The 26,924-nt window shown below is 53.1% G+C and overlaps 1 protein-coding gene and 1 long non-coding RNA gene across 5 annotated transcripts in view; one reads left to right on the forward strand and one right to left on the reverse strand.

Moving 5' to 3' along the window:
* Window positions 1–7,685, reverse strand: part of LOC140610923 (uncharacterized) — a 38,136-nt gene extending 30,451 nt beyond the window's left edge. For 2 of the 3 annotated variants that reach the window (XR_012012352.1, XR_012012351.1), the window contains exon 1: window positions 7,108–7,685. This is a non-coding gene — a long non-coding RNA (uncharacterized lncRNA). The remainder of the gene's footprint in view (window positions 1–7,107) is intronic. The other variant, XR_012012354.1, reaches the window with a different exon arrangement.
* Window positions 7,647–26,924, forward strand: part of EVI5L (ecotropic viral integration site 5 like) — a 30,326-nt gene continuing 11,048 nt past the window's right edge. For both annotated transcript variants that reach the window (XM_072787480.1, XM_072787482.1), the window contains exons 1-10: window positions 7,647–7,803; window positions 19,424–19,607; window positions 20,814–21,003; window positions 21,365–21,589; window positions 21,693–21,767; window positions 22,374–22,499; window positions 23,875–24,018; window positions 24,204–24,293; window positions 25,418–25,515; window positions 25,598–25,658. In XM_072787480.1, the coding sequence (XP_072643581.1) occupies window positions 19,456–19,607; window positions 20,814–21,003; window positions 21,365–21,589; window positions 21,693–21,767; window positions 22,374–22,499; window positions 23,875–24,018; window positions 24,204–24,293; window positions 25,418–25,515; window positions 25,598–25,658 (1,161 nt within the window). In that variant the 5' untranslated portion in view covers window positions 7,647–7,803; window positions 19,424–19,455. The remainder of the gene's footprint in view (window positions 7,804–19,423; window positions 19,608–20,813; window positions 21,004–21,364; window positions 21,590–21,692; window positions 21,768–22,373; window positions 22,500–23,874; window positions 24,019–24,203; window positions 24,294–25,417; window positions 25,516–25,597; window positions 25,659–26,924) is intronic.

Consider the following 26,924-nt stretch of genomic DNA (forward strand, 5'->3'; position numbering starts at 1 on the left):
ACCAAAGTTACCACATTACAAATATTCAAATGTCCAGTTTTCAACAAGAAAAAATTTTTTTAAGATTTTTATTTGTTTATTTGACAGAGAGAGACAAGTGCACAAGCAGGAAAAGCAGCAGGCGAAGGGAGAAGGAGAAGGAGGCTCTCTGCAGAGCAGGGAGCCCAATGTGAGGCTTGATCCCAGGATGCTGGGATCATGACCTGAACTGAAGACTCAGCTACCCAGGCACCCTCAACAAGAAAAATTAAAGACATGTGAAAAAAACATAAAAGTGTGGCCTGTTTAGGGACACCTGGGTGGCTCCTTGGTTGAGCATCTTTCTTTGGCTCAGGGCACAATCCTGGAGTCCCAGGATCGAGTCCCACATCAGGCTCCCTGCCTGAAGCCTGCTTCTCCCCCTGCCTGTGTCTCTGCCTCTCTCTGAAGAGAGAGAGAGAGGCATTCATTTATTCATGAATAAATAAATAAAATCTTTTTTTAAAAAGTGTGGCCTGTTTAAAGGAAAAAGCAAATCTACAGAAATCATCCCTAAAGTCCAAATATTAGGCTTACTAGAAAAATATGTCTAAATAACTGTCTTAAATCTGCTCAACAAGCTAAAGGAAATATGGACAAAGATTTAAAAGAAACTAGGAAAAAAATGTAGGAATAAAATGACAACATCAATAAAGAGATAGGGATTATAAAAAAAAGGAACCAAATAGAAATCATTAAATTGAAAAGTACAAAACTGAAATTCATAAATCTTTAGCACTGTTCAATAGCATATCTGAGCAGGTAGAAGAAAAAGTCAGAAGATAGGAAAATTTAGACTATTGAACCCAAGTAGCAGAAAGAAAAAAGAATGGAAAAAAAATAGAGTCTAAGGCAACTTTGGGATACAATCAAGTGGACCAATATACACATTATGGGATTCCCAGGAGTAGAAGAGAGAGAGTGGTAGAAAGACCATTTGAAAACAAAACAAAACAAGAATGCCCGGGTGGCTCAGTGGTTGAGCGTCTACCTTCAGCTCAGGGCATGAATCTCGAGTCCCAAGACTGAGTCCCACATGGGGCTCCCTGCATGGAGGCTGATTCTCCTCTGCCCATGTCTCTGCCACTCTCTCTCTGGCTCTCATGAATAAATAAATGAAATCTTTGAAAAATAAAACAAAACAATGGTTGAAAATACCCATTTGGTGAAATACATGAATCTACAAATCCAAGAAGCTCAATGAGCTCCAAAAAAGATAAACTCAAAGAAACTGAGACACACTATTATCAAACTATCAAAAGACAAAGTGAAAATCTTGACAGTAATGAGAGAAGTGATTCATCATTTCCAAAGGATCCTCAATAACGTTAAAAGCTGATTTCTCATAAAAAACTATGGAGGCTAGAAGAGACTGTGATGACATATTTAAAGTGCTGAAAGAGGGGCACCTGGGTGGCTCATCGTTTGAGTGTCTGCCTTTGGCTCAGGACACGATCCTGGAGTCCTGGGATCGAGTCCCACATTGCACTCCCTGCAGGGACCCTGCTTCTCCCTCTGCCTGTGTCTCTGTCTCTCTCTGTTTCTCTCATGAATAAGTAAATAAAATCTTTAAAATAAATAAATAAGTAAAGTGCCGAAAGAAAAAAAAAACCTGTCCACCACAAATTCTATATCTGGCAAAATTGTCCTTCAAATATAAGGAAGAAATAAAAATATTCTCAAAGAAACGCTGAGAGAGTTCATGATCACTAGACTTGCCCTGTAGGAAATGCAAAAGGAAGTCCCCTAGGGACTGACTCTACCAACACCTTGATCTTGGACTTTCCAGCCTCTAGAACAAAAGAGAAATAAGTTCCTGTTGTTTATAAACCACCCATTATATGGCATTTTAAAAATAAGAGCCCAAATGGACTAAGACAATACTCAATGGTGAGATACTGAAAGATTTCCCCCTAAGATCAAGAAAAAGGAAAGTGCCCACTTTTACCACTGCCTCTAACATTGTACTGGAAGTTCTAGCCAGAGAAATTAGACAAGAAAAAGAAATAGATGGCAACCAAATTGGAACAAGTAAAATTACCTCTGTTCACCAGTGGGTGACATAATCCTATATCTAGAAAATCCTTAAAAATCCACAAGAAAGCTATTAAAGCTAATAAACTAATTCAGCAAAATTGCAAATTACAAAATCAATACAACAAATTCAGCTGCATTTCTATAAACCTGAAATAAGCAATCCAAAAAGATAAGTAAAGCAATTGTACTTACAGTAGCATCTAAAAGAGTAAAATAGGGGCACCTGGGTGGTTCAGTTGGTTGAGTGTCTGTCTTTGGCTCAGGTAGTGATCCTAGGGTCCTGGGGTCAGGCCCTAAGTCAGTATCCCTGCTCAGTAGGGTGCCTGCTTCTCCCTCTCCCTCTGCCTTTCTACCTGAGCTGAAGGCAGATGCTTAACCAACTGAGCCACCCAGGCCCTCCCGTAGGGTGAAATCTTCATGACACTGGATTCGAGAATAGATTCTAAAATATGACACAAAAGAAAGGCAACAAAAGAAAAATAGATTAATTGGAGTTTCATCAAAAGTTAAAATTTGGGGATCCCTGGGTGGCTCAGTGGTTTGGCGCCTGCCTTTGGCCCAGGGCGTGATCCTGGAGTCCCGGGATCAAGTCCCACGTCGGGCTCCCTGCATGGAGCCTGCTTCTCCCTCTGCCTGTGTCTCTGCCTCTCTCTGTCTCTCATAAATAAATAAATAAAATATTTTTAAAAAAAAAAGGTTAAAATTTTTGTGGGACATCTGGATGGCTCATTCAATTAAAAACCAACTCCTGATTCCGGCTCAGGTCATGATCTCAGGGTCCTGGGATCAAGCCCAGCATTAGGTTCCCTGTTCAGAGGGGAGTCTGCCTCTTTCTCTATTCTCTCCCACAGACACCCCACTCAAATTCTCTCTTTCTTACAAATAAATAAATAAAATCTTTTTTTTAAAAGAAAAATAACAAATACTGGCAAAGAAATGGAAAATAGAAAGCTTTATGCATTGCTGGTGGTAATGTAAACTGATGCAGCCACTGTGGAAAGCTCTTTTGGTTCCTCAAAGAGCCAAACACAGAATTACTTTATGACCCAGCCATTCTACTCCTAGGTAGATAGCAAAAGGATTGAAAGCAGGAACTCAACTAGATAAATATTCACACATGCATGTTCATAGCAGTGTTATTCACAGAAATTCAAAGATGGGAACAACCCAAATGTCCAACAACAGAGGAGTGAATAAACAACATGTGGTTCACACATACAATGGAATATTATTCATCTATAAAAGGAAATAAAGTCTGATACATTCTATAATATAGGTGAACCTTGAAAACATCATAGTAAGTGACAGAAGCCAGATACAGAAGGACCAATAGTATATGATGCCACTTCTAGGAGGTATCTAGAATATGCAAATTTATAGAAACAGAAAGTAGAATAGAAGTAACCAGGGACTGGGGACAGGGACAATGGAGAGTTGGTGTTTAATGGGAACCAGAAATAGAAATGGGAATTTCAGAAAAATAGAAATGGGAATTTCTATTTAGGAAGGATGAAAACTTTTTGGAAATGGATAGCAGTGCTGATTGAACAGCACTGTGAATGCACTTAATGCCATTGAATTGTAGTCTTAAAAACAGCAAGTGTTGAGGGGCCTGGGTGGCACAGTTGGTTAAGCATCCAATTCTTGGTTTTGGCTCAGGTCATGGTCATGGATTGTGAGATCGAGCCCCATGTCAAGCTCTGTGCTCAGTGTGGAATCTGTATAAGATTCTTTCTCCCTCTCCTTCTGTCCGTCCTGCTCATGCTCACTCTTCAAATAAATAAATAAGTCTTTTTTTTTTTTTTTTTTTTTTTTATGGCAAGTGTTGGGACTCCTGGGTGGCTCAGGGGTTGAGCATCTGCCTTTGGCTCAGGGCATGATCCCGGAGTCCCGGAATTGAGTCCCACATCAGGCTTCTGCATGGAGCCTGCTTCTCCCTCTGCCTATGTCTCTGCCTCTCTCTGTGTGTGTCTCTCAAGAATAAATAAGTTAAATCTTTAAAAAAAATTAAAAATTAAAAAAATGGCAAGTATTATGTTATGTATGTTTTATTATAATTAAAATTTTTCAAAAAAGAGGAATAGTCAGTAGAGCATGCAACCTTTGATCTCAGGGTCCTGAATTCGAGCCCCATGTTGAATATGGAGACTACTTTTTTAAAAATAGATTTTTTTTTTTTCAAAAAAGAAAAAGAAGTCACAATGCCTCCTAAGGTCTAGCCTTAGAAATAGTCCAGTATCATTTTTTAAAAAGATTTTATTTATTTATTCATGAAAGACACAGAGAGAGAGAGAGAGAGGCAGAGACATAAGCAGAGAGAGAAGCAGGCTCCATGCAGGGAGCCCGATGTGGGACTCGATCCCAGGACTCTAGGATCATTCCCTGGGCTGAAGGCAGACATTTAATCACTGAGCCACCCAGGCATCCCCCAGCATCATTTTTTAAAGAAGATTTTATTCATTTATTTGAGAAAGGGAATAGGCAAAAGAGCACAAGCAGGGTGAGGGACAGAGGGAGAAGGAGACTCCTCACTGAGCAGGGAGTCCAATGTGTGTCTTGATTCTGGGAATCTGGGATCCAGGATCATGACCTGAGCCAAGGGCAGACGCTTAGCCAACTGAGCCACCTAGGCACCCCTCCAGCATCATTTCTGATGCAGTCTGTTGGTCAGAACAAGTGACAAGAAAACAGACTCTACTTCCTCATAAAAAGAGCTATGGATATTGTGGCTTTTTTCCCCCTCTCTATGAGACAAATGAGGTCTAAGTTCACACTAGTCAATATTCGTAACAAATGAATTTTGTGTGTATCCAAAGTTTAACCCAGAAAAAATTTTGATTGTGCTAAATTTTGTTATCAGCAAAATACTGAGAGAAGAGTCTTTTAATAAATTCAAATGTGCAAAATGCGGCTCCAAAAAAATGACAACCACACACCAAAAATTCACAGTGGTAGAATTAACAGTTGGTAAAAATTGGACAAAATGAGCCTGATTAATGAATCAAATGTTTCAAAAAAATTACATGAAAAAAAAATATTCCTGATAAAGATGATCTCAATCAAGTAAAAATGAGCATAGAAAAAGAATTGGGAACGGTTTAGCTGCACTAAACAGAAAAGTGATCCAGGAATCTAATTGGCTAGATGCAGTTTGTGATTCAAAAGTATTTTCCAACAGAAATGTGTTGGAATTTTTTTCCCACTGTGCTTATAAAAATGGAATCAAAGTGTCCCCAGAATAAAACCATCCTTTGTGTGAAAATGGCAATGTGAGGACAAGAGGGTCAAATGTCCTGTGCATCTTTCTTGTGTTTGATTTTATTCACCAGACACCAGATGCTGCTAATCTCCTAGGCAAGCCCCCAGAAATGCCCTGGTCATGACCCCTTTCTGGGGTGCCCTCAACCCCACCCAGACATGTGCCTCTACAGAACCCTTTGTCTCTCACAACTATGCTATCAGTCCAGGGTTTTTTGTTCCTCGGAAAGTGTGGCTCACACCAAATTGTTTTTTCTTGAGGCAGAACACCAGTGGGGAAGACCTCTCAAAACCTGGGTAAACCCCAAGACTTTGGCTCTTAGGATGGCTCCTGAGTCCCCCACACTGAGGGACCATGAGCAGCCAACATAAAGACTGTCCCCTGCTGGTCACTTGATCCTTACCATGTCCTGTCATTATTCTTACCCTCCTGACTTAACGCCCACCCTGAGTCGCATTTCTAACCATGCCCATGTGGGTCTTACGGCCCCCTCTCAAACCCCCCAAGTAATCAGAGGACAATGTTGATGAGATGTATTTCAGCTTCGTACTCTGCAAATCCAAAGTCACCTTATAACTTTGTCGGGACTGTGAAATGCCCAATAGAGAGCTGACTTTCAAAGAAGGGAGGCAAAGATCTGTTCTTTAAAAAAAGAGAAAAGGAGGGGGGTATACGGGCATGTGGGGAGAAGGAATGCATTACATTTTATTTTTACCACTCGAGTTTTTAGAAATATGTTTTGGGGCTTCTTTTACAGTTCCAGAATTTTAATAGATGCAATGTAGATAGTAAGAGACAGGCAAAGAGGGTGTGGACAGATGCAGAGAGTTAGGCAGGGGCAGAGAGAAGACACAGTGGCGGAGAGGATGCAGACAGAAGCAGAATGTAGATGGCACAGAGTGTAGACAGAGGCACAGAGAGATGGCCAGGGGCGGGCAGTGAACAGATGTCAGTCATCACTTCCAAAACCAGATAGAAGCTCCTAGCATTTAGAAGGTTGAGATCTCAGACCTTAGAAGGTCCTCACACGCCCCACTCTCCGTCCCAGACCTCCCCCTACCCATTTCTGCCTCCCCCTCTTCAGCCCCCAATCTGAACATACAATGTTACCCTGTCTTCTGGGACAGGGCCCCTGGCCCACCCCCTCCAGGGCCCATCCCTTGGGGTGGAAACGCTCCTTTTTTGCGAAGTCTTGCCTGCTGTCAATGACTGTCCCTACAGGCTCCTCCCCAGCCTCAGTGACACTCCCCCCACCCTCTTCCTCCCTGTGGAGAGTCTTGGGCCTACCATTCATTTACTCATTCATTCATCAAGCATTTATACTCCGTTCCCACGACCCAGGCCCCTGCTCAGAGACGCTGGGGACCCCGAGGAGACCTGACCTAGGTCCTGCATCACCCACCCGCTCCCACTCCCCACCCCCCACCCCCAGGTGGGGGATGGGAGGGCCGTGTAAGCAGTGATGACACAGCCTGATCAGAGTTTTGATGGGTCACAGAAGGCACTGTGAGCTGCAGAGAAGATGCTGAACCCCGCCCAGATGAGGTTAGGGGACGGGCCTGAGCCTGGGACGTGACCCCACCCCCCACAGCCCCGCCCCCAGCACCGAGCCGGGCTCAGAAATGCGGTGCCATCACCGCCCCCTCAGCCTGCCAACGCCCCTTCTCCGACCAAACCCATTAAGCCTCTCCCTCGCTGGCCCCGCCCCATTGTTGCTCTAGGCCCCGCCCCCTCCCAGCCCCGCCCCTATTTCATTCAATCCGTCCTCAAGCCCCGCCGCCCGGGAGGCTTACCTCAAACCAATCTCGCGACCCCATTGGTCAGGGAGAGTTACTGCACCGCCTTCCTTCAGCGTTATTGGCTCCCTCGGTGTCAATCTTCTTGAGAGAGCCCCAACAGTTGCCAAGGCCGAGATTTGAGGGGCAGATAATAATGGACGGCTCAGGACGGCTCATTATTGGGCAGAAAGCCCGGCTCTGGGCGGGGCTTAGGGCCAAACGCTCGGCTGCCTCCGTCCCGGGTTCTTCAGAGCCGCAGCCTTCCCTCAGAGACACACCCCCCTCTCCTCGTCATTGGTGCCGCCAGGTGTTGCTCAACAGGATCCCACACGTCGATAGGCAAAGCCGCCCGTCCTTCACTGCTTTCCTAATTTCAATTTGCTTCTCTCCTTAGAGGCGGCAACCTTCTGGCCGTAGCCAGGGCCCCCCTCACGGAATGGCCGCGGATTGGTCCGCCTCCCCGTCACTCCTGGGCGGTGGGCGGAGCCAGGGTGCCTGGGGGCGGCGAATTGGTTGCCTGGGCCTCGGGGGCGGGGCAGCCGCTCCTGTCAGCGGGTGAAATGGCAGCGGCAGAACCGGCGGCGGCCGCGGTCCCGGGGGGCGGCTGAGGGGGCCGGGCCGGGGCTGCGGGGCGAGCGGCGCGGAGGGGATCCAGCGGCGCGGCCCGGGACGGTGAGGCGCGGCACGGCGATGGCGGCGCGCTCGGCGCAGGTAGGCAGGCGGCGCGGGCCGGGCCTCCCGGGCGCCTTCTCAGGCCGGCGGCTCCGCGCTGCGGCCCGCGGGGGCCCGGCAAGATCGCGACTCGGGCCGCCTCGCCGCGGAACCCGCGCTGGGAGCCCTCGGCTCTCCCGGCGGCGACCCTGGCCGACAGCCTTGGGCCGCGGCCCCCGCCCACCCTCGCTCCGGGTGCCCCCGGACCCCTCGGCCCCTCCCCCGGGCCTTCCGGCCGCCCCCTCCCCCCTCCCGTCCCCTCCCCGAGGGGTCGCCCCACCCCCGGCCGTGACCCCCGCCCACCCTTTCCACAGACCACGAGGACTCCTCCTGGACCCTGCACGGCTCCCCCAGCCCCCACCCCGCAGACCCGCCCCCCGAGGCGCCCCCCGCAGGCCCAGGACCCCCGCCTTCCCTCTGTCCGGACCCCTCAGGACCCCTCCCATCTGCGGACCCCTTGCCACCCCATCCCTCCTGCCACTTCCCATCTCTGGGCCCAGACCTGCCTCCAGCCCCAAGGCTAGGAGCTTCGGAGCCCTCCCCCTCCCTTCCCTCCCCACAGGACCCCTCCCCTGGCCTCTCTAAGCCAGGATTCCTACCCACAGGCCTCCCCTCAGCCTGCTGGCCGGTCTCCGACCCCCAGCAACCCCATGCCCAAGGGCACCAGGAAAAATCACTCTCAGACTCCTCCCAGCACACTCCAGCCGCTCACACACACCCCTGATCCTGACTGGTCCTCAGAATCCACCCTCACCTCCTGCTTAGGACCTCCCCACAGATGTCGTGAACCCTCCTCCCCTGGCAGAGACACACATCTTTCTGAGAGCCCAACACATGCGCTTCCGTGCCCACACACACACACACACACACACACACTGGGAGCCAACAGTTCTCACACAGAGATGCCCATGAACCCTCAACAACTCACATGCACATCCTGGCCCCTAACACACAGACAACCAGGAGCCCCCTGATATGCGGGTGGGCGTACACACACACACACACACAGCTAGACACTTGGATCCCCAGCACACACGGGGAAACTCAGACCTCCAACACAGACCCAGACAACTGGGACCTCCCACACACACACTCACACACACACAGGACTCTGTAGCACTTTCACACACCTCCTTGGATCCCACCTGCCCAGGTCCTCCCGTAGCACCGAAAACTCCCAGCTCAGGCACACTCGGACACATGAGCTGCCTGCCCTGTCCCAGCCACACCAGCCTCCCTGACCTGGTATCCCCACCGGGGCCCCGAAGGGTGGCAGGGTGACCCAGAATCTCCCAGCACCCCTGTGGACACCTGGCCCAGGCCTCTTCCCCTTTATCCATCTCTCCCTGCTTTTGCCCTTCTTCAAAGGGAAGGACACTCACTCTCCCTCCTACTCTGAAGTCTCCCAAAGGGAATAACTGCCTGCCCCCTGATTTACGCCACCCCCTGGTGGGGAAGGGGGAGTTCAGGCTGCTCCGGGCCCAGTCCTGAAGTCTGACCAGACTGGTAGGACCAGCATCCTGACCCCATCACACCCGCTGGCCTCAAATGGCAGGACCAGCACTGCTGCCAGGGGCAGCCCCGATAGCTTGAGTGAGTTCCTTCACCCACGGCCCGTGTGTCATGCCAAAATGAAACGGCTTCCTCCTCTCTCCTGGCATTTGGGACCCGGTGGGGCTGGGTTTGGGCCTGCCAGAAGCAGACGGCTCTTTGTTAAGGAATATTTTCAGAAGGGAAGAATGTGCTGAAGAGGCTTGGGTAGAAAACCCGTGAGTTGTCAGCTTGGTTTTTCCCTTGGCCAGCCTTTGATCAAGCTAGAGGACCCATGTCTACATGTCTTTCCCGAGTGTGTTGATTCCCCCCCACACCCCCCACAGCCCGCCCCCCTGTCCTGCCACCCCACAGCTCTCATTCTCAGGTCCAACCTGTGCGTTCCCCTGGGCTTTTGTGGTTGACTGCGGGTGGTTTGGAAGGAGCTGCAGGTGGCTTGGCTCTGGCACAGGGATGAGGAAGGATCACAGAACTGGCGACACGGTGTGGCCAGGACTGCAGGGAGTGAGGAGGAGCCTGGGTCCTGCCCGTGCAGAATCCAGATCAGTCCAGCCCTAGCACTGCCTGTCTGGGCTCCTTTGAGCCACAAAAGCATGCCTGGAAAGCCCCAGAGATGCAAGCCCAGGCTTGTTTGTGGATGTTCACCGGTGGACTCTGGACAGCCCTGGAAAGAAGCACCTATTGGCTCAGGGCCTCAACTTCTCCATCTGGAAAATGGGTGGGGGATAAATCTGTAGAACCTTGTTCTGTACTGCAGGGGAGCCAGTGAGGTGAGGGTGTGGTCCTTTGAATGTCCCCTGGGCACCGAGTGGGAGGGGTCATTGGGGTTCAGCAGGGCAGTCGCCCATCTATGAATGCTAGCAAGGATCCCTGGCCGCCCTGGTCCCCTAGTGGTAATTAGTTGACACCTCACTGGACAATGACCGTCTCTATGTAGCCAAGCTGCATCTCAGGAAGCCGGCTCAGTCGGGGTTGAGAGATGGTCTGAGAGTGGGATCTGTGGCCACACAGAAGCCTCCCGTGGGGAGGGTAGGAGGGGGCCTACTTGCTGGCAATGCCGTCACCTCATGGACACCTCTGATACATAGACCTGGGTAGGGAGAGGTTTGTTTTGTCCACTTGCTGAAAGGAGGCGTGGATGAAGACTCCTGAAGGTCACGAGGCACGTAGGAAACAGTCTCCACAGCCTCCCCAGGGTGGGACCTTCTGCAGATGCAGGGGCTCATAACGCTCACCAGAACAGACTATGAACTACTTAGGAAAACACGAGAAAGCTCCCGGGAAGGGGTTGTGAACAGTATCAGTGCACTTTTACCCTAAACTAGGTGTACAGGCCTGGTCTTTGTAGTGTTTTGGTAGGAGCAGGGGGGTGAGGTGAAACGTGATCTTAGTTTCCTCTGACAGAACATAGATGCTGGTCATTCCAAGTGAAGCCCCACCACGTGCTAGGAACTGAGTCAGGTGCTGGGGTAAGAAGGAAGGTCACATGTGGTCCTTGCCTTGCCTCTAAAGACCCTCTTGGCATCATGAGGCAAGAGCTGAAACCAGTAGCATACCCTGATGGGGCCCATGCCACATGCCAGGCCCTGTGCCAAACACCATTTACATATTATCTCACTTAATCCTCCAATCCACCCAGAGGAACCAAGACTCCAATGTGTGCCCTCACCATCACATCCTGCTGCTTGCCGTGTGGAAGCATGAGATGGAACTATGCGCAGCATGCTGCGGGAGCACAGAATAGGGTCCAGTGCATCCCTGGGGCATCAGGGAGGGCGGAATAGGGATGACATATAGGCCCAGAGAGGAGCTTACTGGGCAGGCATGGCAGGGAAGGGCGTTCCAGGCAGGCAGTGTCTGGACAGAGGCCCGTGAAGCAGGAACAAGCGTGGTGTGTTCAGGGAGTCGTGCCTTGTCTGGTGGGCCTCATCCCGTAGGCCTCACATCCCAAATGTGATCCATGGGCCACATATTGCACACCCCTCCCTGGGAAAGGGAACCATAGTTGGAAGAACTCAAGAAAGGCAGCAAGCCCTACCCTACCCAGGGGAGTCTGTAGCACACCTGCTCTGGAAGTCAAACAGTGCCAGGAAAAGAAGTGAGAAGGAAATCACAGGAGGCGAGAGAGACATGTATCTTCCAAGGCCCTGTCAGCACAACTCACCTGCACTTTTCTTGCATTGCTCAGCATGCTGTGATGTAACCCACTAGTCCCACAGGGGAGCCTGACGGTTTGTTCAAGGCTGAGTCTCAGGAGAGTGCAGGGCACATAGCAGATACTTAGTAAATACTTGCTTCATTTTAGGATCTTACCATCTTCCCTACTCACCCATTTATGAAAGACGGCCTGGATCTCTTCCACAGGAAGAGGTTGACCCATCTGCCTTGGAGAGCTCCCAAAGGCAGGGCATACCCACCTCGTCCTTGCCCCGTGGCCCAGCAAAACTCTGCAGCTGACTCAGGCAGCAGAAGAGATAACCATCTTGGCTTTGAAGAGCCTTTGCAAGATGCCACTTCTCTTACTCACCTGTCCCTGGAAGGCTTACAAGGGCTTTAAATGTTCTCCTTTGTCATTCTCAGGGAACAAAAACGTAGAGAAATGAGGGATTTACCAGGAATGAACCTACTTCAGTGGCAAATAGAAAGTTGGTGATGATACGGGATAGTAAACCTTTTTTTTTCTTTCTTTTTTTAGGTCAGAAGGGATTCCACAGGTCATAATAGTCCACATCTCAGATTTTAGTCTGAAAGTATTTGCTGCTGCTATTATTCCCAATTTCCCAATAACAATAATTATAGTTTCACTGCATTTAACCTTTAAAGAGGGCCAGCCCATTGGGGTTTGTTGATTCATTCCACAGCTATTGGATGCCTGATAGCGTACTAGACTCTGGGGGTCCAGTGGTGACTAGACAGCCCCTACCCTCATGAAACTTTCCATCCAACGGGGAACAAATAGCATGGACCAGCTAGTTCCTGTCCTAAGCACTTGACAAGTTTAGCTCAGGTATTCCCGTGAGGCAGGTACTATCACTAGCCCTGTTTTCAGATTAAGAAATTGAGGCAGGGATCCCTGGGTGGCGCAGCGGTTTAGCGCCTGCCTTTGGCCCAGGGCACAATCCTGGAGACCCGGGATCGAATCCCACATCGGGCTCCCGGTGCATGGAGCCTGCTTCTCCCTCTGCCTATGTCTCTGCCTCTCTCTCTCTCTCTCTCTCTCTCTCTCTGTGTGACTATCATAAATAAATTAAAAAAAAAAAAAGAAATTGAGGCAAAGTGTATCACAAAGATATACAGTAGGGGAGGGATTCGAACCCAGACTTCTGGCTCTGGAGTTCTCACAGGAGGCCAGGAGATCTGGGAGCAGTTGTGGACACACACACACACACACACACACACACACACACACACATAGAGAGAGAGCCATAGAAGGAAGGTACATGGATATGGAAAGGTCCAGAGCATAGAGAAGCAGGTAGAACTGGGGAATAGAGGGGGCAGGCAGTAAGCCCCGAATTCCAGTGAGTGTCCTTGTTATCAAAGCTTGCCCACTGGTTGCCCACCCCTTGGCTAGGAAAAGGACCCAGACACCAGGCCATTTCCCCAGAAGCTGGAACCAGCTAGGGCCATGGTGGTCTGCTGGATCACGCTGACAATCCTGGCAGGCTGGGCACATGGGGTCACATGGCATCTCCTGAGGCATGCAGTTCAGAAATGAGTCTGTGTCCCCTGTCATTATTAGAGCAGAGGATCAGAAACTGGGGGGCAGAAAGCTAGGAAACCAAACTGAAAGGAAACTTGGGCTCTTTATTCCCACCTTCGAAAATGCCAGGCTCTCTAAGATGGCGCGCACACACTCACTCCCTCTCCGCGCTGAAAAGTAATGACTGTGCTTTACTGAGTACCCAGTAAATTGGGCATTCGTGCTTTATCTGTATTATTTCCAAAGTAAAAGAATGCAGAGAAAGTGGCAGCACAGGGATCAACTTAGGGCAGAAGCTCTGGAGTCAGAAATCTAAGTGGAAATCCTCCCTCTGTGGCCTAGTCAAGGGACCATGTGAGAGTCCTGCTTGCTCTGGCACCTTGCATGCATTACGGCTGACCTTTACTTTTCGGCCTACACTGATACAGAATCTTTGTTTTAAATTATTTTTAAAATAGAGTTTAGGGGTGCCTTGGTGTCTCAGTTGGTTAAGTGCCTGCCTTTGGCTCAGGTCATGATCCCGGGGTTCTGGGATTGAGCCCTGCATTGGGCTCCCTGTTCAACAGGGAGCCTGTTTCTCCCTCTGCCTCTCCCCACTGGCTTGTGCTCTCTCTCATTCACACATTCAATAAATCTTTAAAAAATAAAATACAGTTTATTTTTTAGAATGGTTTTAGATTTGCAGAAAAATTGAGAAGATAGTAGAGAGCTCCTGCAGACCCCCACCCAGTTTCCCTGATTAGTAACATCTTCAGTAAGTCTGGTACATTTGTTATAATTAACAGACTGACATTGATACATTAAATACAGTCCACACTTTCTTTACTCAGATTTCCTTAGTTTTGCCCTAATTTCCTTCTTCTCTTCCAGAATCCCATCCTGGATCCCACATGACATTTTGTCAAGTCTTCTTATGCTCTCATGGCTGGGACAGTTTCTTAGACTTTCCTTATTTCTGATGACCTTGACAGATTTGAGGAGAACTGGTCAGGAATTTTTCTAAAATGTCCCGTGATCTGGATTTGTCACATGGTTTTCTCATAGTTAAACTGGAGTGATGCATTCTGGGGAGAGAGATACAAAAGTGACATGCCCTTTTCAGCTCATCATAGGCTCATGCTCTTACTGTGGCTTATCACTGTTGATGTCAACCTTGATCACTTGGCTGAGCAGCACAGAAATTTTTGTCTTCATTCATTCAGTGAATGTTTATTAAGCACCTACTAAATTCCATATGTGTTAGGAGCTTGGTATAGAAAATTAAGAAGATAGGCCCTTGACCTCAGAATGTTCATAACCCAGTAGGGCAGGCAGGCCTGTATAGAAGCAATTGCCATGGAATGTGCCTTGGGCTGAGATGTAGGGGGTAAGTATTTTCAGAGGGAGATAGAGAAGTGAGCCAGCATGCGAGGTGGGGGTTGATAGGAACGATTTCACAGAAAAAAATATTCAAACCAGATGTTGGAGACTGCTTTCCCAACAAGAGGGAACAGCATGTGCAAAGACACAGGAAGAAGCAGGTGGTCCTGGAGGGCTGAGCATCATGGGGCTGGGATGAGGGAGGAGGCAAGCTGGCAGGACTGTGTGCACCAGGTAAAAACATTTGGGCTCCATCTCCAAGCAGGGAATAGCTGAAGGGCTTGGGCAAGCATGAGGAGGGTAGCACTGGGCAGGTGGGTGGAGGGCAGCACATGGACCCAGCTAGTCCCCCCCATGTAGCAGGAGGAGTTGCTGGCTTTAGTCAGGAGAGTATTGAGTTTGAGGAGCATCTCCACACCAGGGACCAGGAGGGTCTTCCTAAAATGCAAGCCCAGCCAGGCCCCTACCTGAGCCCACAGGGCCCTGTGGGGGTCTGGCCCCTGCAGAATTCTCCAGTCTTTTCTGGAATGGCATGCCTTCCTCCTGCTTCTGCACTGTGTTTCCTTTGCCAATCCATCCCATCCCATCCCTCATCATCTTTTTCTCTAAAATTCACCCTTTTAAAGTGAACAGTTCAGTGGGTTTCAGTATATTCACAAAGTAGTACAACTGTCTAATTCCAGAACATATCAGCATTCCAAAAAAATCCTGTGTGTAGGTTCCCCCATTCCCCTACCCGCTCCCCAGGCCCCAGCCCCTGGCAACCACTATCCCTATAGATGCCCCTATTCTGGACATTTCATGTCAATGCAAGCATGTCACCTATGATCATTTGTGTCTGGCTTCGTCCACTGAACATAAAGTCTTTGAGGTTCATCTACATGGCAGCGTGTGTCAGAGCCTCCTTCCTTTTTATGGCTGAATCATATTCCGGTGCATGGATGGACCACATTGTGTCAATTGGTTCATCCAATGGTGGACCTGGGGTTCTTTCTCTTTCTGTCTATTATAAATGACACTGCTGTGAAGAGTCACGTACAAGAGTTCATGTGGACATATGTTTCCCATTCTTTTGGGTAGCTATCTAGGAGCAGAATTGCTGGGTCATGTGGGAACTCCACATTTAACTCTTTAGGGGCTTGCCAGATGGTGTTCCACTCTCTCTATTCCTGGAAACATATCTCTCAATCTGCAGGAGAAAGCTTGGATGATGGTTTCTTACTCTCTATGCTCCATGCGCTCAGGAGGGCAGCAGCTCCGTTGGCCTTTGCTCGGTGCAATGTCCAGCACCTGGTGGGCATTCAGCAAGCATCAGTGGATGGGAAGGCGGTTCAGTTCCTCAGATGTTTTTCAACTCCTCTGTTGTAGGCTCAGTGCAGGGTCCTGCTGTAGCAGGGACCCAGACAGAGGCGGTTCTTCCCCTGGTGGGGGACTTGGCAGAGGTGTTCAAGAGCCAGTTGGCAATCTTAGATGGTGCTCAGGAGAAAGGAAAATCTGGGAAAAGGAGGATATCCCAGTTGTTGGCATACATGTGGTCATTTAAGCCTCAAGAGTGAGACCACCAAATGCATGAAGGGACGGGCCGAGACAGGGCCCGTGGAGGAGGAGAGGCCAACCAGGAGACTGAGAAGCCCTGGCAGGGAGGGAGGAGAGGACCCAGGAGCGCAGCCTCTCTGAAGCTAGCTGGAAGAGGCCTTTAAGAAGGAGGAAGCATGACTGGCAGTGTCCAAACACCCCTGAGAAGAGGAAAGGGAAGTGGGAAACCCCTGGCAGCTGGATCTTTCTGCCCCAGCTCACTGGCAGTCTCTTCCCACCCCTCTGGGTTGGCTCAGCCTCATTAACCATGGGCCACCCTATGGGGGTGTAGAAGGTGTAGTGCCAGCAGGCACAGGGGCAGGTGACCCACTGCCCACTCTGCAGGGTCCAGGACCCCCTTTAAGTGGCTGAGGTGGAGTAGAGGCAAAGGGAATTGAAGTTGACGCTGAGAGGCTGGGACCTGAGACCTAGTGGGCCTGTGCATGGATCTCAAAGGCACTGAGCGAGGCACCCTGCCTTGTCTCTGTATCCATCCACCACAGCGGGGGAAGGGCTGCAGAGGCCGTGTCTCATCCACCTCTTTCCCCTCCATATACCTGTGCCTAGAACAACACCTGGCCCTCAGATGGCCCTCAGTGGGCATCAGGGAAGGAAAGGTGGAGCGAGTAAGAGTTGTGGTGCCCTGGAGGGGAGGCGAGGCCACCCACAGAACTAGGCAGCAAGCCATGCCCGTCCCAATTTACTCAGGTCTAAGAGAGGCAAGATCTGGTCAATGCAGGAAGTGTGCATGTGCATGCATGTGTGTGCGCACACACGAGCATGTGGGGGTGGGAGAGTGCATGAATGTGCATGTGCATGGTGTGGAACAGTGTGTGAGTGCGAGTGTAGGTATGTGTGAGTGTCAATTATATGAGTGTGTGAGTGTGTCCATGGTGTGAGTGTGTCTGTGTATACGTGTGCATCAGGAGGATGGCTTCCAGGGCCAGGCTGTGTTTAGACAGTCTGGCGATGAGTCAAGAGAAAGTTCCTGAGGGATCAGAAGGTTCTGCCTCTCAGACTGCAAATTTCAGCCTTATGTATTGAATCAATTTTATTTCCTGTATGAACTACACATTAATATGTGATAAATAGCTGAACAAACTCTGCTAGTGGCTGGCCCTGGTTATGGTTTTAAATCAGAAACCCAGAGTTGAACCATTCTCTTGGGCCCTTTGGGGACAGCAAGGGTGTGTGTGTGCTGGATTCAAGGCTTGAATCTCCTGGACTCAGTAAAGAGAGAGTGGGCCCAGACCACTATGCCACATGGGGTCTCTTTCTCTAGGGGTCCCATTGCTCCCCCAACCCAGCTGTGCTTAGCAGGCTCCAGTCCTCACCTCCACCACCTCTTCCCCACCTCCCCAATCTGATGTTGGGAAACCCACACTGCTTTCCCAGCCCCTCCCTACTCAGAGAGATCCTTCTAGGTCAACACTTCATGTCCACAGCCCATCTCTGCCCTGGCTGGTCACAGACTTTGACTGTGTAGTAGGCCCCAGAGTGGCCCCCACTGTCCCTCTCTCAGGAGAGATTAACTCCTGGCTAGATGGTGCATAGTAGCTTGGTCTTTGGGGCAGCCATCCCCGGCCAACAAAGCAATCAGAAGAAAAGGTCTTGCGGTTCTGCCGGGATCTACCACCTAGAGTTTGTACCCCTCACCAAAGCCAGAGCCCTCGGCACCCAACAGAACTGGAGAGCCTTTGGGAGCCAGAGGCAGCACCAGTGGTCCTGAGGAGTCACAGAGACCAGGGAAGGGAGGGTTCTGGGACCCCTACAAGGTGAAAGAAGAATGATGTCCATCTCCCTTGCCCTCCAAGACAGGGCAACAAAGAGAAGGAAGCTGGAAACAAGTGCATGGCCAAGGTCAGGCCCAGCCAATCCATGGACCCTCAGGTGTTGGTTGGGGTCTGAGTTTGGGCTGTGAGTAGGTACCCAGTGACCTGATGGCAGGCATGAAATGGTCTGCTGTTGTCCTGTCATTGTCCTTCTGCTGCCTAGGGGACCAATGACCCCTGGACTGAACAGGGGCCTCTCTGTGGGCTGAGCTGTCAAAGCCAGCTCAGGTGGGGTCCAAGGGCAATAGTGGATTCCTGGAACAGAGTATGCAGGAGAGTGGATGGGCATGAAGGAGCCATCCAGAGCAACAGTGAGGGGAGCAGCATTTTCTTCCTGCCTCCAGGGCCCTGGAGAGCCCCATCTTCTTAACCCTTGATGCTAGCCTGGGCTTACCAGAAGCATGACTGACTAGAAGGAACACCTCCCCCAGCCCCTGCCTCTACTCCCTCCCCAACCCCTAAAACCACCCACCAGGGTGACGCCAGCTCCTGCCAGCAGTTTCCACACCAAACCCTAGAGCCCAGCTCAACCTTGGCCCTGGCCCTGGAATGAATAATAATGGCCAGCAGCTAGGGAGCGAGCAGTCATTAAGTATCAGGCACCGTGCTGCCATATTGCGAGCGGTGGCACGCTCAATTCTCACGGCCACCCTCTGGAGTAGCTCCTGTATGCTCCTCAGTCTTTGGAGACAGAGAAGTCAAACGACTGGCCCAAGGCTACACAGCTGTTGAGGGGGAGCCATGGTTCAGACACAGGTTCGTTTGAGTCCAGAGCCTTTGCTTTCGGCACGGTGCTGAGCTGCATCTCCTGAAGCCAGCAGAAGGCAAGAGGCCAGTGTTCTTGAAGCTCCCAGGAGGGTGGGGCCGGACTGTCCCCAAGAATAGGACAAATGGGCCTGGCACCCACCCGGCACACAGCAGGCCGAGATCAGGATACTGATGAGAGCCTGTAGCTCTCACTCTGCGTCTGCTGGGGCACAGATTCCCAGCACTTTGATGCGTCCATCCCTGGCTTCCCAGCCCAAGGGGGAGTCGACTCTTCCGGCTGTTGGCAGCAACAGACAATTAACAGTAGAGAATAATTGCTTCTGGCTGTGCCAGCAGCCCACTTTGGTTGATGAGATGGGGAAGGTCAGATGCTGAGGCAGGGCTCCCAGGACAGGCCACAGCCAGAGACCGGGAGCAAGGCTGTCAGGAAGGGCCGCTGAAGCAGGGGCTTCTGCACCCCCAAGGTCTGAGTGACAGGGAACTTTGGCCCCTGGCCCTGCTGAAGACTCAGAAGTGTCAAGTTGAGATTTGGCCTCCATGCCCAGGGACAGCAGAACAGCTCGGGCCCTGGCTGCGATCCTTTTGTCTCCGTCCATGCATCTGGCCACAGGCAGGGGATCCTGGTAGCTAGTGTCTGGAGTAGAAGGAGCCAACACGGCCATTAGCCAGGCTGGAGTGCATGGGGATGAGATACACTGACCGGACAGGCCAGAGATAGGAAGCCCGTGGTGAGGAAATGTACCCAGGTGAGCAGCAGGCTCACCTGGCCCAGAGCCTGCAGGACAGGCTAGACACCCATCTGGTGCTGACCACCTGCATCTCCGGTCCGCAGACAGAGCTGTGACCTGGCCCTGCTCGCAGCCAATGAGCCTGCCCACCATGGCGAGCCCCACTCTGAGCCCCGACTCTTCGTCCCAGGAGGCCCTGTCGGCCCCCACATGCTCCCCCACCTCGGACTCCGAGAACCTCAGCCCAGATGAGCTGGAGCTGCTGGCCAAGCTTGAAGAGCAGAACCGGTGAGTTGGGGCCTAGGGGTCACCTAGGGGACCGGGAGTGGCCTCAGGGCTGCATCCTGGGCCCCAAACACAAATTCCTCGTGGCCCCCTCACACTCAGAGCTGGGCCTGGCCCTGGGCAAAGTCACAGCTCCCACCAGAGGCTTGACAAGGAATGTGTCCTGTTGTTCTCCCACCCACCCCGGGATGAACAGACCGCTTCCCCAATCAGATGAGACCAAGGCTGCAAAAAGCCCTGTGACCCTGGCCTTGGCTGACTGAGCCTCTGTTGAAGGGAAGAGCAAGGCCTCTGACTCTGAGCCAGGCCTTCCCACCTTTCTCTCCCCGGCCCTCTCCCTGTTTTAAAATGTAGGCGTTATTATTATTCAGATATGGCAAGAACAACAGGTTAAGAGTTTGTTACCTGCACTCTCTAAGAGGAAGGGGCACTCCACACCATGTGGGGCTAAGCCAGAAAGCACCAGGGTCAGTCACGGGGCAGAGGGAATGAGGGAAAATGTGAGCAGGAGCCTTTGTTGTGGTTTCTGTAAGAAGTAACAGCAAGGCCGTGTAAACAGGTATAACACTGGCTAGTTTACATAATCTCAGTGGACTGGGGTGGTGGTGGCGGTGTAGGGGCTAGCCCTAGTTGTCTGGCCCCTGGCATTGGGGGTGATCAAAGCAGGAGAGGTAGCTGGTTTGTGAGTTCTAGATTGGGTGATTTGCGTAGGAAAGGTGCAGTGGCAGGCAAGTCCTTAACTATCTCTAGGAATCTGCTAGGCCTGCGTGGGCAGTCCGGCCACGGTCAGCGAGGCCCCAGATGTCAGAGCAGCAGAAACACGTGGTGATACAGCCGCCTGCCAGCTGGCTGTCCCCAGCCAGCGGCTCGCCCTCTCTCCACCTGGTCTGTAAAGCACAGACCTTAGCAAAACCTGCCCCGGTCAGCTAATACACATGCTTCTCTGCCCGATGCTAGACACGGAATGGGACCCGGAAGGCAGCCTCTCCAGGGGCCCAGGAATAAGGCCTCGGCTTCCAGACTGTAGGGCACCGGCCAAGGTCACCCGGCAAGAACAATTTAGACCCAATCCCTGGAGGCCTCTGGGGCTCCTAGAGGCGGGGCCGGGCTCCCCAGCGGGGCCGGGGCGTCACTCGGTCACTGAGCCCAGGGGCTGGGGCGGGCGGTGCCGGCAGCCCGGCCCGCCTCCACCAGCCCTCCCCTGCCCAGGCTCCTGGAGGCCGACTCCAAGTCCATGCGCTCCATGAACGGCTCCCGGCGGAACAGCGGTTCCTCGCTGGTGTCCAGCTCCTCGGCCTCCTCCAACCTGAGCCACCTGGAGGAGGACACGTGGATCCTGTGGGGCCGGATCGCCAACGAGTGGGAGGAGTGGCGGCGCAGGAAAGAGAAGCTGCTGAAGGTGGGCGGGGCCTGTGGGGTGGCCCCCCCCCACTTAGCGTCTCTGGGCGGAGGGCAGGAGTGCAGAAGAGATGAGCCTTGGCAGCACACGGGAGGGGCGGGGCGGGGGTCGGGGATGGCTAGGCAAGTGGCTGTCACACTGGCGTCTCAGGGCCCCGTTTGTCTCTTGCCCTGCTATGTCCTGTGACGGATTGGGGACAGCACATTAAGCAGCGTGGATTCTGTTTGCAGCACAGTGGCTCAGCCAGCTCTGGGCTGCGGGCGAGGCAGGGGCTCAGGGGCTGGCCTGGGTGGCAGTGGGGAGGCTGCGCTGGGACAGGGTCCAGCCCAGCCTCCTGCCCCCTGCCCCACCCCACTGTCAGGAGCTGATCCGCAAGGGCATCCCACACCACTTCCGGGCCATCGTGTGGCAGCTCCTGTGCAGTGCCACAGACATGCCAGTCAAGAACCAATACTCGGAGCTACTCAAGATGTCCTCGCCATGTGAGAAGCTGATCCGCAGGGACATTGCCCGCACCTACCCAGAGCACGAGTTCTTCAAGGGCCAGGACAGCCTGGGCCAGGAGGTCCTCTTCAACGTCATGAAGGTGAGGCCTAGGGCCTTCGGGCCTCCACTCACCACCCAAGCCCCAGCCAGTGTTGGTGCTGGCCAGAGGGCCCCTGCTGTGATGCGCATGTGTTCCCTTGCAGGCATACTCCCTGGTGGACAGGGAGGTGGGCTACTGCCAGGGCAGCGCCTTCATCGTGGGCCTGCTCCTCATGCAGGTAGGTAGCTGGGGCCAGGCTTGTGGCAGGAGCCAGCCCGCCCTGGGCTCTGCCCCTAGGAGGTGGGCAAAAGCAGTGTTCCCTCCACCCAGCGTCCTCCTAGGGTCAGAGCTTCCCTCTCCATCCACCTATGACCTTGGCCAGTCCCCAGGCCAAGCCCCTGATGGGTGGGCACAGAGCAGCTGTCTACCTGCATCATCCAGGGGCTGGAGAGACAACTGTCCTGCCCAGTCACCTCCCAGGGTGTTAAGTGGTGTTAGTTGGGCAGAGGGTTTCCTCCAGAGAACCCAGCAGACTCAGGAGGGAGAAAGGAGACAGCTGGGGAGGTGGGGAAACCAGAGGGTATCTCACCTCAGCCTCTGGAGGTGGGCAGACCTGGGCTCCAAGTCCTGGCTCCACCAGCCTGTGGCAGGTGACCTCAGCCTCAGAAGGTTTCCCATCCATAAAAGCTGGGTAATGATAAAGACCAGAGGTTCGTTATGAGGGTCCAAGATACCCACACAGTTCCTGTTTTGTAAACCGAAATGGAGAAGAAGGTGAAGCACTGCCCACCAGGGCCATGAGAAGAGCAGCGAACACCCCCTCCCACCCTGCCTGTCCCCCCAGATGCCTGAGGAGGAAGCCTTCTGTGTATTCGTGCGGCTGATGCAGGAGTACCGCCTGAGGGAGCTCTTCAAGCCCAGCATGGCCGAGCTGGGGCTCTGCATCTACCAGTTTGAGTACATGCTACAGGTGAGTGGGGGCCAGGGGTGGGGTGCACCCACCCACCCCTCTCCATTGGCCCACACCCATGGGTGCTAACCTAGGGCATCCCCATTTCTGTCTCTTTGAGAATTCCAAGGCTGAGAAGTCACATGCAGATGTCCCAGCTCCGAAAGGGGTCCTGTGCCACGAGACTGTGGGGTACTGCCCCAGAGGGTGCTTCTGGAGACAGGGCGAGGGCCAGCCATTTGTGGTGGGGGCTCCTGAGAGTGTGGGGCTCCCAGAACTGCTAGTGCAAGAGGGTCAGGCTGGCTCTTGTTGGCTACACTCCCAGCCCCTCCTTGTCTGCTCCCCAGTGTGGCGGAAGGAGGGAAAGTGTCGTCTGCCTGCCTTTGCTGATACTGGAGAGCAACCGTCTCTGTTTATAAATAGCAGCCCCCGCAGGGCCCGCCCCTGGCTGGCAGACAGACTGGGTGTGCGTGCGTGCGTGCGTGTGTGCGTGCATACACACACACACACACACACACATACACGGCCTGCTTCAGAAGCTGGTCACAGGTGGGGCCATGTTACTCTACATAGCAATGGACAGGGAGAAACCATCGCTTGAGGGGACCTGGTAGTGTTGGCAAGCAGGTAGCCCAGGCCTGAGAGAAGAAGCCACCCACCCAGGGCCGGGTAGCAAGGCTGTCCACGGCAGAGTAGGAGGACAGGACCAGAGAACCTCTGGCTGTGGGAGGATGCCCCAAGGCAGGTGGGGAGAGCTCCAGAGTCTGTTCTCTCTTAGTAAAGGACATCCAGGGGGTCCTGACACCTGGTCCGGCCTCAGTTTCCCCAATTTCTGTCACTTTTCAGCAGTCTGAAGTTCAGGCTAATCAGACAGGCATCCCCTGAGCACTGCAGGGCACAAAGCATGATGCAGGGAGCTGTGGGTGGACACTGGAGGATCACTAGATATGGAGTGTGCTGCAGTGGGCCCACACCACACTCCACCCCTTGCTCTCTGGGTGAACTTGGGGAGTTACATAACCACCTCCCTCCTCCCCCCCAGCCTTAGAGGCTCCCTCTTGAGGCAGTGGTGAGGATCCCATCAGCAGTTGTGCTAGTGCCTGCCCCGGGTGTATACCCAACACCCACCAGCTGCTGCTACTCCTGCCACCCCTGCCTGCATCTCTACCTGGTGCTACTCAGAGCTCTCAGGCACTTCAGCCTCACCCAAACACAGTGCTGAGGGCACACAGAGGAAGAGAGCCAAGGGCTGGCCCAGGCCAGGCAAGGAAGTCACCCTGGAGGCCGGGGCACTGAAGCCCAGCACTCCCAGATGGAAGGGGCCTGTGGGCAGGGCCTGCTGTGCCTGCAGCCTCCTCACAGGGCCTGGCCTCCTCCCTACACACCTGTGCCCCAGGAACAGCTCCCGGATCTGAACACCCACTTCCGCTCCCAGAGCTTCCACACATCCATGTACGCCTCGTCCTGGTTTCTCACGCTCTTCTTGACTACCTTCCCACTACCTGTTGCCACCCGTGTCTTTGACATCTTCATGTACGAGGTGAGGACCCCAAACACCCCTTCCTCTCCCAGATACACAATACGGGATATAAATCCCAGCCAGGCCCAGGCTAAGGAAGGGCCAGGGGTTGGGGAAGGGGGGCCGAACACGGACAGACAGCGCCCCCCACCCCCCCCCAGCCCCCGGAGAGCAGGACCAGAGACTCACTGCCATCACTTTTACAGGGTCTGGAGATTGTGTTCCGGGTGGGCCTCGCCTTGCTGCAGGTGAACCAGACAGAGCTGATGCAGCTGGACATGGAGGGGATGTCCCAGGTGGGCCAGGAGGGCCAGGGTGGATGGGATTCCCAGAGGCATCTGGGCAGGGGAAGGCCTCCTGAGAGACAGAAGGGCTTGGCTATGAGGGCGGAGATGTCCCTGAGCATTTTGCTCCTTTCCCATGGCCTCTGCTCCCTGAGGCCTTCCTGCAGGACCAAGGCGGGCTCTGAGGAGCAGCCTGGCCCCTCAGGGGTGGAGGGGAAATGGTGGAAGGCCTAGGCTTAGGCCAAGCCCTGGGAGGTCCTGCCCCTCTCCTGCTCCCAACTCTGGGTCCCCTGAAGTCTACTGTGGCAGATAGTAATGGTAGCCAAACCACAAGGCCTTGGGTGTGGTTCCAGCCCCAGCAACCGGGCCAGGTGAGGGCACGGGAGGGAGTGAGGGTCTGGGGCAGCTTCACACCCACCCTGGCTGCCCTGCCTGCTGGAGAAGAGGCCAGCCTGCTTTTCTGCCATGTCCCCATCACACAGGCCCCTACCCCTCCCCTCCCAGCATCTTCCAGCTGGTGCTTTGGGAAAGAATGCACAAAGGCCATGGCTGTGTCCGTGAACACGGGCATCCATTGTGTGCAGCTGCCAGAGGGGGCCAGCTGGGCTGAGGAGCAGGAGCCAGCCTGGCCCTGAACCGCAGCAAGCTGTGTCCTCCGTCAGGGCTAGTGCTTAACCCTTTGCCGGGGCTTCTGGGGCCCCAGGGGTGCAGGCAGACCACCAAGGGGTCTTTCCTCCATGTCGCTCCCACTGTCATGATTCCTCACTTTCTTCAGCCTCTTCTCACTGCCCTGCGGCAGTGACATGCCACCCCCTTCCGCAAAAGTCCCTGTGCTCAGACTCCACCACCACCCAGCTTCTGCCTGCAGGAGCTTCCGAAGCCCTGCTTTTCCCCTGCAGACTAAAGTCCTGGCTGCGGGTGCTGCTTCCCACCACAGCCACAGCCCCAGCCCCACTTCTCGCACCGACTTGCTCCACACACACTGACAGAGCACCCACAGAGGGCTGGGCCCTGAGCTGGGACATGGTGATGCCCCTGGCAGACTGGCTCCTCCTGCAGGGAAGCAGGGTACAGAGGGGCTCTGGTGGACCCCCGAGTCAGGGCCTGTGGGTCAGGGACCACCTGTGCCCCCACAGTACTTCCAGAGGGTGATCCCCCACCAGTTCGACAGCTGCCCGGACAAGCTGATCCTCAAGGCTTACCAGGTCAAGTACAACCCCAAGAAGATGAAGAGGTCAGTACCAGGTGGGCAGGGTGCTGGCAGAAAGGGGTCCCCAAGAGTGGGACAGTGACCACATTGGCCCTCCCCTCTGCAGGCTGGAGAAGGAGTATGCAGCCATGAAGAGCAAGGAGATGGAGGAGCAGATTGAGATCAAAGTGAGTCCTCAGGGAGGTAGGGGACAGGGACCGGATGCCCTTGGGAGTACAGCCTTGCCCAAGCCACATACCAGCCTGTCCTTAGAATCTGAAGTGTCGTCCCTCCATCCACCTGCCCCTTTATTCACCAAGTAGGCAAGTGTGTGAACAAGGGCCCACCCCAGTGCTACAGTGACAAATAAGGTGGATAGGTCCCTGCCCTCATGCAGCCCCCCAGTTATAATGGGGAGACAGTTGGGGAACCCATAGATACAGCATATGACCTGCAGAAAATACTCTGGATAAAAATGTGCAGGAGAGAGGTGGAGCTGACCCAGGAAGATTGCTCCAGGCCCGGGGAGTCAGTGCAAAAGGCTAAGCAGCAGCAGGTGTGACCGGCAGGAGGGATCTCAGGAAGGCTGCCCTCAATGGGCAGAGCCCCTGAGGTCAGGGGCAGGTAGGAGCCAGGCACCTGGACAGAGTACAGCACCCACTGTAGCCCCTCCAACCTAGACTCTCCTCCCTCTTCTTCTGCTTTCATCCTTCCACATGTGATTTTAGTTATTCACACAAGCAGCATATATTGAGCACCTACTGTATACCAGAGTCCCAGCAGAGACTGATCCCCCACTTCCCAGTCCAGTGAGAGTGACAAACACAAACATGAGCCCTGACCCACCTGGCTCTGTCCTCTTCAGGGACAGAGTCCCCCAGTGGCTGGGACTAGAGTCCCACAGACCAGGATTCAAATGCCAGCTGTACCGTGGATCAGCCATGTGACCCAGGAAGGTGAATTCACCTCTCTGAGCCTTTTTTTTTCTTTATGACTTTATTCCAGCCCAGTACCAGACAAATGTTTACGCCATGTAAGATTTGAAATGCTAGACCTGAGATTCTTTAAAACTGCCCAGGGTTTAAGAACTCTCCACCACATTTTTCATTCCCTCCCCTTGGCCCAGTTTTTGTTGTTTTGTTTTGTTTTTTTTCAAAGCTCCTTCCTCAGTCATCATTGGCTGAGTCAGGCTGTAGATCTAGAAGCGGCCTGTCCAGGCCCCAAAGGCAGTGATAGCTCCACAAAGTACAGTTCTCCATCTTTTCAGATCTGACGGCAGAAACGTAGTGATTTCTGGTGTGCCTGCACCTCCCAGAGCGCACAGTAGCCTGTCAAGTGCTCCATGAGTTACGGTTCTCCTCTTCCCAACCAACGTGGGTCAGAGGGACAGTGCTCACTGAGGGAAGATGGCAGCGCGCCGTGTCACATCTTCCCAGGCCCGTGCTGTGAGTGGG

This window comes from Canis lupus, chromosome 19 (genome assembly GCF_048164855.1).
Source record: "Canis lupus baileyi chromosome 19, mCanLup2.hap1, whole genome shotgun sequence".
NCBI lineage: Eukaryota > Metazoa > Chordata > Mammalia > Carnivora > Canidae > Canis > Canis lupus.